Source organism: Centroberyx gerrardi, chromosome 13, assembly GCF_048128805.1.
Source record: "Centroberyx gerrardi isolate f3 chromosome 13, fCenGer3.hap1.cur.20231027, whole genome shotgun sequence".
In the NCBI taxonomy this organism is placed as follows: Eukaryota; Metazoa; Chordata; class Actinopteri; order Beryciformes; family Berycidae; genus Centroberyx; species Centroberyx gerrardi.
Window position 1 is genome coordinate 4,176,216 of NC_136009.1, and position 10,212 is coordinate 4,186,427.

General features: G+C 42.3%; 1 protein-coding gene across 2 annotated transcripts; it reads left to right on the forward strand.

Annotated features, from left to right (window-relative positions):
• The first annotated feature begins 3,655 nt into the window (after positions 1–3,655).
• Positions 3,656–9,708, forward strand: shhb (sonic hedgehog signaling molecule b). 2 transcript variants are annotated; one of them, XM_071909690.2, is made up of 4 exons: positions 3,656–3,672; positions 5,967–6,252; positions 8,122–8,383; positions 9,035–9,708. In XM_071909690.2, exons 1-4 carry the CDS (start codon positions 3,656–3,658, stop codon positions 9,706–9,708), a joined length of 1,239 nt encoding a protein of 412 aa, XP_071765791.1. The 2 variants fall into 2 exon arrangements, with proteins under 2 accessions (XP_071765791.1, XP_078143887.1); XM_078287761.1 differs by lacking the exon at positions 3,656–3,672 and having other exon boundaries at positions 5,947–6,252.
• The last annotated feature ends 504 nt before the right edge of the window (positions 9,709–10,212 follow it).

A 10,212-nucleotide genomic window follows, 5' to 3' on the forward strand; every position in this document is an offset into this window, starting at 1 on the left:
AGTTTATATTGCAGTGATGTTAATTGTTAAGTTGTAGTAGTGAGCTATTATTGTTGATTTATTATTCATTGTTATATTTTCATTTGCCAGGACGCTTGCAGCTGGCAAGCTTTTAAGTAGCATGAAGCTAGTTTTTACTTAACATCATGTTACTGCCAGTATTAGCCAGAACTGGCTAGCTTATATTGCTATATTTAAAGAAATGGTGATCTGTTTGAATTGTCCCTGTAAAAATAATAAAGTAATGCCCAGGGTCTGTGATACTTTATAGTCAAGGCAAAGTATATGAACCCAGTGACACCTAATTATTATATGACTGGTAATATGGATAAAGAAACTTAACATTAAACTTTTCATGAGCTTATTAACAAAAAGACAAAAACATTCATTACCATTTATAGAAAATTACCAAATTAAGTGAACACTTCAGGTTCACTTAATGTTCACGTTCAGTAACAAGTGAAAAAATCCAACAGATGTAACTTTAGCAAAGTCATAAACTCAATATAAAAATGACTGTTATTTCTGGAAGCAATTCTTGATCCTAATTGTTTGAGTTTAACATTCATCCATGTATAGCTCACATCAGGTTTCTCCAGTGGATGTCACCGAGGCTTGACTGTGCCATACTTTTTGTCTAAATGATTTATTTAATGGCCCTGAGCAAGCACAAAAAGCACAAAACTATTACCCTACTGCTATCATAGTTCAAGTTGACAATGGGCAATTCATCAGTCATAGTTAATTCATCTAGCGGCTTGGCTTGCTATGGATTTGGACATCACGCCAATCAAGCCATCGATGCCACAATGTACTCAACGCTCCACCAGAGTATTACTACACTGAACCTGGAATACAGCCAAAAGCTTGTTAAGGTGTATTTGAAAAGAACTGAGCTAGACATCGAAGCCAGAGTTTAATCAATCATAGTCCACAATTACAAACCAAATTTCACCTATGGGACAATAAAGTTTGAATTGAACTACCTTAATTCATCCCAAGTATTATAAGAGACTCACCTTAAGGGAAACATTTTGCCACTGTTAAAGCTGATAAATGTGTTTTTACCAGATAACGTACAGGGATTCACTTACTTATCTTTTAAGAGGTACTCGTTTAATGATAAAGTTTAATGATGGTCAAATATCATTTTTACTCATATTGATACAAATAAAACAACAGATTACACATACATTTCACAAACCTTCCCTCACCACTATTAATAGCCAAAGACTAGTTCCTCCCTTCTCCTCAGTGACCTTTGTCCCATGTGTTTTTACATATCAGTTCAGAGCCAGGGCCTCAAAGTGACTGTGCCTATTGGAAAGCACTAACCAGCCTGATTCCCTAACTAAGACTCTTAACATAGTTTGAGGATCAGGATTATAAGAAATGCTAATTCTAATCCCAACATTTTAACAATTCATGCAGGGGGCCTCTGTATTTGTTGTTAATTGATGTATGGGGCAAGCATAGTCAAGAGTGGCATAGCAGACGAGGGACAAGGCAGTAGTATTACAGCTGAGGAGGTGGGTATCATGGTTGTACAGGTGCAGTCAAAGGTATCCCACAGAGATGATTTCTCACTGGTCATGATTAGGGTTGAGGCATTTTTGGGTCCTGTGATAGATCAATGAGTAGCAAAAATCAAAAACACCTGTAAAAGTATACTCATTCCAATTACAGGGCCTCAGAAGCGTCCATCTATCCATCCATTTTCTGGCCACTTATCCAGGTCAGGGTCACAGTGGGCAAGGACAAGCAGAGCAGCCCAGATGTCATTTTCCCTAGCAACTTCCTCCAGCTCAGATCTCCAGGTGTTCCCAGGCATGCTGGGAGATGTAGTCCCTCCAGCTCCTCCTCCCAGACATGCTTGGACATACAGTCCCTTCGGCGTGTCCTGGGTCTGCCCCGGGGTCTCCTCCCAGTCGGTCGTGCCCGGAACACTTCCAAAGGGAGGCACCCAGGGGGCATTCTTACCGAACCACCTCAGTTGGCTCCTCTCAATGTGGAGGAGCAGCGGCTCAACTCCAAGAATCCTGTGTTCTCATTTTTTGTCACCACCTCCTCAAGTTGGGAGTGGGTGATTTGTGAGCCTATTCAAACGCAGAAGTGACGCATTCATTCTTAACACAGCTTTCCCTTATGATTCAGTTGCTGCCAGTTGTCTCAAACCATTGCCTGGGCATACCAAGTCTTATTACTCAAGAACAGTTTCAGATTGTCCTTCCTCTGGACTCTTTGTTGGCCAGTTGGCCATATGAGGACGCTTTGGTAGACATGTATCTGGCATAGCACCCACTGTCTGGCCCATCAGAGTTCGTGGTGGATGATTTTGGTTATTATGAAGGTCTTGGCTTCAGTCAGGACACATATGTTAGTTCTTTGATCTTACATGCTGTACATGTTAGTTTTAATATGGAAAGGGGGAGAGGTTAATAAGTTTTCCATCATTCCTGTAGTGAATGCTGATCCCAGATGATGCTAGGTGAGTATGTGGAGTGCTGCAAGAAAGATGTATAGAGTACTGGTGCCAGACCACCAGATGACGATTATGTTGATGATGATGATTTCCAAAATTATGATGATTAACAAAAATGATCATCATGGAGGAGTCTGATGATGGTTGCAAATTTCTTAGGGTAGACTTAATTTTCCAAAGTGCCTCACAGTTGACCTACTGAAGATGTTTGTCAAATCAGTAAAAGCCATGTATACCTCTTGGTGTTCTTGGCATTTTTCCTATAACTGTCTTTCAGCCAAGGCCATGTCAGTGGTTCTTATATGATGATAAATGTTGAATTTTGTAGGTGAGCATGGAATTGCTCCATGTTCAAGACTTTGATGTGAGTGATGCTTGTTATCCACAGTGTCTCCCCTAGCTTTTAGAACCTCTGCTGGGCTCCCATCAGAGCACAATGTTTCTTGTTCTTCATTGTGACAACCCAGGCGCTGCCATGTCACACCAACTCACTAAGCACTACATTCCCAAGTAACCATTTCACCAGTTCCCATAGCACAATAACCTGAAGAGATTTGAATGAAGGGACATCCTTACCATAAAGATAACTACAATCAGGAAGCAGGCAAGTCCTTCATGTGTTGTTGTGTTGCAGTTCATGATTATTATGCCTTGTTAATTCAGTTTTGCTGTTGAGTCTGTTTACTCCAATTCTAATCCAGTTGGAAGAGCGTTACTGCAAAGACATGTGACTCACGTTTGGTTTACATGCTCTACATTGTTGGGAATGAGTCTCCACAAGCAAGTTGGAAAAGCTGCATTGGATTAGACTGATCATGGTACCTGACTATTAAGATTATTACATATTTTAGGATACAATAATCTATGAACTAAGTAATTTAAACTGGATTTATTTGTCATTATTTGTTAATCTGAATTTTGGGGATTGTCTACTGCTATTCAGGGATGGTATGTATTTCACATTGGACAGTAAGGGTTATTGTACAATGTTACATGGGTGCAAGTGGTGGTAATTAATAGACCTGAATGGCACCCCAGATAACCCTGTCAAACCATTACATAAAGTATGGAAAGCTTTCAACAGCCACTCATATTTCCTCTACTGTCCAGGGTCTGCAAGTGTGTCCAATAAAAGGTATGAACTCATGTTTCTTGGTTCAGCAGGCCTTCAAAATGCTCCTTCCAGCGCTGTTTGATGGCCAGAGTGTCTTCAAAGATGATGAGGATGAGGATCTTAGTGGAATGAGTTACATAGAGCTTGGTCCCTGCAGACATCTTGTTGCTTCATTTTCACTTCTCTGATATATTTTTGAGATTGCAATGCAGGTATTGCCCATGTATTGCTATAATTCTAAGATGTCCATTTCTGCCCAAGCAATGCCATGACCTACATCATTTCCAACAAATCATCTTGACTAAATTGAGCAGAGAAGCCAATGGTGTCCTTTGTGGCTTTGCATATAGCCTGATTTGTGTCTTCCCTAACCTCCTCAATGGTGGAGGTATCAAATTGGAGAGCTTGAGGTTACACTTCGCGTTTCTGAAAAGAGCCATACTTGTGGTTATTTTCAACCTGGGCCTTATTTTCCTAGTTTTTGCCTTTTGCCATCATGCAGATGGATTCTGTTCAAAATGTCTGCAATTACTTCAATGTAGAGCTACATACCTCTCAGTTTGCAGGAAGCACTGTTCTCCAATACAATGCAAAGGGGCCAACTATAACTCAAACAGTCAAACCCAAAAGCGAGTAAAACACAACGCAATCACAGCTGTTCAGTCATAGCTATTTAAAGACGTAACTGCAGTGTGAGTGTTATTGTATTGAAAGGGTGTGTTTTAATGGTTTTTGGGGTTTTTTGGTGAAATGTAATCCAGTGCTTCCTGCTTCTGACGTGATGTACAAAAGTTCAAAAATTATGTTCTTTTGGGATTTTAGTATAGTGGGTAAATTCTCTGATACCAGTACTCTATTTTGACCTGGTATATTCACACAACATCTGATACCAGTATCCAGCATACTTATCAGTGCATATCTAATAAGGCTAACAATAATGTGCTACTCACTATGCCACCCTGCTGTCCAAAGACAATGTCTTGTCTGTTTCAGGAGGCGAACCGTGCGACCCAGAGGCTTCTCATATCTTAGGAAGGTGCTTTCTGGTAACGAGCGCGGATAGCTTTTTGTTTTTCAACTAGGTCCACTCATCATAGTATCATGCATAGCTCTAAACTTCCTCCAATCCACTTCCGTCCGTCTGAAGTTTAGAAATTACATCATTGTTATTCATCAACATCAGTGCCAGTATGGCAGTTGGTGACGCAGCCAAATAGAATTTCATATCAACTAAGGCGAGAGGAAAAACATCTTGGATGTGGTTTGGTCAAAAGGTTAGTCTTTGAAATGTGGCATCAGAGTGAGGTTTTCCTCGTGTCCGTGCCATTTCGAGGAACCAATCCAAGCCAGGCCAAAACAAACGTCAGTAGACCGCGCAAAAAATTCAGTTGAGTTGTTTCTGGATACAGCTTTGACTGTCACTTTGTTTCGTTTTCTCTCCTTTTTCTTTAACTGAGATGCGTTTTAGCGTTGTCTGTGACCTGGACTCAAAGTTGAAGGATCAATGATCGTCAATGGGACATCCCTGTTTACATTAAGGCGTTAATGTCATAGGATGGTAGTGGCACAATTTCGTCTGGTTGCCTGTCTATCTAAAATAAATGGTATTTTGGAAGTTTTCACCTCTACTGAACTCTTTGGAGCTATACTGGCCAATTTAACACACCCCACTTGTCCACTTGCCATATCCTTAGCATTAGAATGGAGAGCAAAGATCAAGAAAAAATCAACAGAAATCAATTTGGAAGGAAAAAAAATCACATCAGGGAGCATTCAGGACTAATGTTCTCTCTAGGCTGATAGTTTCATGAAGCACATGTATCACTGACCAAATGATAATGTCTTGTCATCAGTCATTGCTCCACTTTGTCCCCCAGTAATTTAGTAGATATAAGCAGGTTTGGACGTTTCGGTGGTAAATAAAATTAGATAGAGGATGTTGCCATACTGTAGCATAGGGTTTAATGAATTGCCAACAACCCCCCCCCCCCCCCCCCCCCCCCTCTCTGCTAACACAGGCAGTGGGGCTGAGAACCCTTGATCAACCCTTCCTCTCTTCCCATCATCTGTGTGCTCAGGGCGGTCAGAGAGAGAGAGAGAGAGAGAGAGAGAGAGAGAGAGAGAGAGAGAGAGAGAGAGAGAGAGAGAGAGAGAGAGAGAGAGAGAGAGAGAGACCTACAGTAGTTATGGCACCTGCACCGGTGGTACTGTAGTGGAAAATACCCAAAAGAAAGGAAAGGAAGAAGAGGCTTGAGAGAAACAAACAAAACAAAAACAAAAAAAAAAGAAACTCCCCCCTTATCCGAGGAAGACACCGTCACATCCTCCAGGACATCCTCGAGCTAAACCAATGACGGTGGTCCTGATGAGAGTGGTGCTGCCGGTGTCTGCTTGCCTGCTGCTGCTGGCGTCCGTCGGGTCGGGCTGCGGACCGGGCAGGGGCTACGGGAAACGGAGGCACCCCAAGAAGCTGACGCCGCTGGCTCTGAAGCAGTTCATCCCCAACGTGGCGGAGAAGACCCTGGGAGCCAGCGGCAAGTACGAGGGGAAGATCACCCGGAGCTCGGACAGGTTCAAGGACCTGACTCCCAACTATAACCCCGACATTATTTTCAAAGATGAGGAGAACACCAACGCCGACCGGCTCATGACACAGGTAGGTGGAAAAAAATATATATAGCTTTTGTGTCGTTTTGTCGCGGTAATGTGGCGCAGAAGAAGTGATGAATGACAGTTGGATTGGAAGCGACAAAAGAGCGCATCGGTCTCTTTCTTGCCAGTGAACCGTGATGCGGGCTTTACATCTCCAGTTGGCTCCAGCCGACCATGATAAATTAAACTGGTCAATAACGGGGAGACTGGCCCAGTGCGGCTCTCTTTACTGGAATAAACCTATTGATGACTTCAGAATGGGTCCATAAGGAAATATCAAGTCCTATAAGTGAATAACTAGCGCTCCCTCCCTCCCCGTGCATGCGGCATTTGTGCACGTTTTGCGCGTCTGGTTAGTTTGGGACACTTTTTTCGACAGCACATACGTTAAGAACAGCATATGTTGGGTTTAATGTGTGTTTATATTGTGTTGAAAAGTGACGCAAATAGCCTATGTGCTGTCTCAAACGAACTGGAAACAAATGTGTTGAAGATGGCACATCATTTTTAGAAGCACTCGTGAGCGCTCTCTCTCTCTCTCTCTCTCTCTCTCTCTCTCTCTCTCTCTCTCACACACACACACACACACACACACACACACGCTAACGCACACATATTCTGGGCTATAATGCGGTGTCCCCGATCTCAACTCATGCATGCTGTCTTCCCTATATTTCTATTGATCCCATTGAGAAGCATCTGCTCCGATCAAAATAAGATCGCAGCCTATAGCCTATTGCAAAGTCCCACAGCATTTCATTTACAGAGAAAGGCTTGTTTAGTGGTGGCATCGGACATTGAAAAGTTCAGTCCATTAGCTGATATTGCAACATTGCACCATATATCGTGCTTGACTAAACTGAGAAAGGCTGATGTTGCCTAAAGATAAAAAAAAAAAAAAAAGAAAGAAAGAAATTAACGACGTTGGCAAATTCGATTTATTTTCGTTTAGGAATAGGGCTATTTATTAGATGTTTTATTTATTTATTTATTTATTTAGGCTATGTGTAGGCTATTTGTTTGCTTGTTTAATATTTATTATTTTATTTTATTTTACACGTGCACAAAGCTGTGATCAGTAATTCGGTAGCCTACCCGTTACTTGTAATTTATAATTTTAACAGTGTAGGCTATTTATCACCATGCGTTATTTCAAGTTAAAATGATATGTGTCTAAACTATCTTAATCTAAAGATCTTTTCAGGTGTAATCAGATTATGTGGGGTTTTTTTGTTTTTGAATATCCTAAATGTAACGGATCGGTTGCTTAATGATCAGATTAGGCCTACTGTAATCCAGTTACATGTAATCCGTTACTCCCTAACTCTGAATGTTCGCCTACTGAAGCCAAGGGGGAAGCCATCTGGTAAAAAGGCTTCATGAAACGCAACCCTGCTGTCAAAAAGACAGAAGAAAGAAACAATGTAAACTCCATGTCGAATATTGGAGTTATCAGCTGTATTTGCAAACTTTTTGCATCTTTATTCGTCGCAATGCAATCGCCTCGTGGTATTATAATAAAGACTGGAGTGAAGTGAAATTAATCTCACTTATGAACTGTCTGTATTTTGAAATATTCAGTCATGAATATCAACTAGGTTATTTTTTTCAGGTGGGTATGGCAAGGTGTGGCTCTCCATCCTTTAGCCTATGAAAGTCCAAATGTAATCTTGTAGGGTTTTTTTTTTTATCATGAGAGAGCAAAGATCAAACAAAAATGAACAGAAATGTAGGTATTTGGGAGCCATTAAGTCGGAAATTTGGTGGATATCAGCAGATTTGGAAGTTTTGATGGTAAAAAAAAAAAAAAAAAAAAGCGGTTTTCACTCTAACCTATAAGGCTTATTATCCGAACCTGTCTCTCCCTTTTCAGAGATGTAAGGACAAACTGAACTCTTTGGCTATTTCAGTCATGAATCAGTGGCCCGGGGTCAAGCTCCGGGTCACGGAGGGCTGGGACGAGGACGGCCATCACTCCGAGGAATCCCTCCACTACGAGGGCCGGGCGGTGGACATCACCACCTCCGACCGGGACAAGACCAAGTACGGCATGCTGTCCCGGCTGGCCGTGGAGGCGGGCTTCGACTGGGTCTACTACGAGTCCAAAGCCCACATCCACTGCTCTGTTAAAGCAGGTGGGTGGACGTGTGTGTGTGTGTGTGTGTGTGTGTGTGTGTGTGTGTGTGTGTGTGTGTGTGTGTAGACTATGTATGTGTGTATGTATGTATGTAGGCTATGTATGTAGGCAGGCTATGTAGCCTATGTATGTAGGCTATGTATGTATGTATGTATGTAGGCTATGTATGTATGTATGTATGTAGGCTATGTAGGCCCTATGTATTAATTACAATAGCATTAAATATAATACAAAATATTCAAAACAACAGGATTGTTATTATTGGTATTATTTTTTAATAATATTTTAATAATAAATTATGGTTATTTAATAAGAATAACAATAAGAATTGCTAACAAAATATTCTTATTAAATAATTTTAGGAAAATGTCTTTTAGTTTAAATTAAACAAAATAAAATAAGTAGCTAAGCATTATAAAATATTTAACAACAATAATAATACGAATAATAGCCTAATAATTAAAATAATATAGCCTACTGCTTAATAACAAACGAATTATTTGTTTATTAGTCTACATTTTAAAGTGTTCTTTGGGAAATCTAGCCAAATTCTTGACCACCAATGTTTTATAATAGGAAACTGAAACGAATTATTCCTCAGAGAAAGATTCATAGTTAACATGGTGTGTTTTTTGTTATTCTCCTTCAGAGAACTCTGTTGCAGCTAAATCCGGTGGTTGCTTCCCCGGTTCATCCTCGGTGATCCTGGCGGACGGAGGGACTAAACCGATGAAGGAGCTCCAGTTGGGGGACAGGGTGCTGGCCGCCGACCGGAGGGGAAATCTCGTCCCCAGTGACTTCCTCATGTTCATGGACAGAGACCGGCAGATAACGCGAGAGTTCTACGTGCTGGAGACCGACGAACCGCGCCGCAAACTGACGCTGACTCCCGCTCACCTCGTCTTCGTCACCAACAACAACAGCACCGACACCGGCGACACCAGGGCCGTGTTCGCCAGCAACGTCACACCGGGACAGCGGCTTCTCATCATGGGCGACGACCAACCGGAACGCCTGACCCCCGCGACGGTGAAACGGGTCTACGTGGAGCAACGCGAAGGCTCTTACGCTCCGGTAACGTCTCACGGAACCATCATAGTGGACCGGGTGCTGGCGTCCTGCTACGCGGTCGTCGAGGACCACGCGCTCGCGCACTGGGCTTTCGCGCCAGTCCGGCTGGGGCGCGCATTCACGTCGCTGGTCGGGATGGTGAAGGAGCTCGGTGGCGCGCACCAAGTGGACGGCGTGCACTGGTACCCGGACCTCCTCTACCACATAGGGAGCTGGCTTCTGGACAGCAGCTCCTTCCACCCGCTAAGCTGAGATATACACGCTATCTGTGGATTCACACTAGAGCAGAGAAATCATAGTTTAACCCCAGGTTAAACAACAAAAGTCTGATTTAGTTTCGTGCCTCTGTTAGGCCTGTAAGAGAAGCATGGGCATCAGTGAGGTACGTCAAGGTGTGGCACTCTCCATATCTTAGCCTAAAGCGAGTCCAAATTTGATCTTGTGTTTATCATTATAATGGAGTCTATGCCGAGGGTGGCCTTGTAAAAAGTACAGGATCAATGGATGGTCAATGGGACTTCCCTGTTTAAATGAAGGCAACATGTCACTTGTCTGCCTGCCTGTCTAACACAAACAGCATTTGGAAGTGTTGACCTCTATTGAACCCCACCCAACACCAGTGTCAAATGATTATGACCAGGTGTGGCACTCACCATAACCTAAGCCTTAGCCCTAGTGAGTCCAATCCAGTCTATGGTCCAAACATTATCTTGTAGTGAAGCAAAAACAGAAATCTTATTTGGAAGCCATATCTAA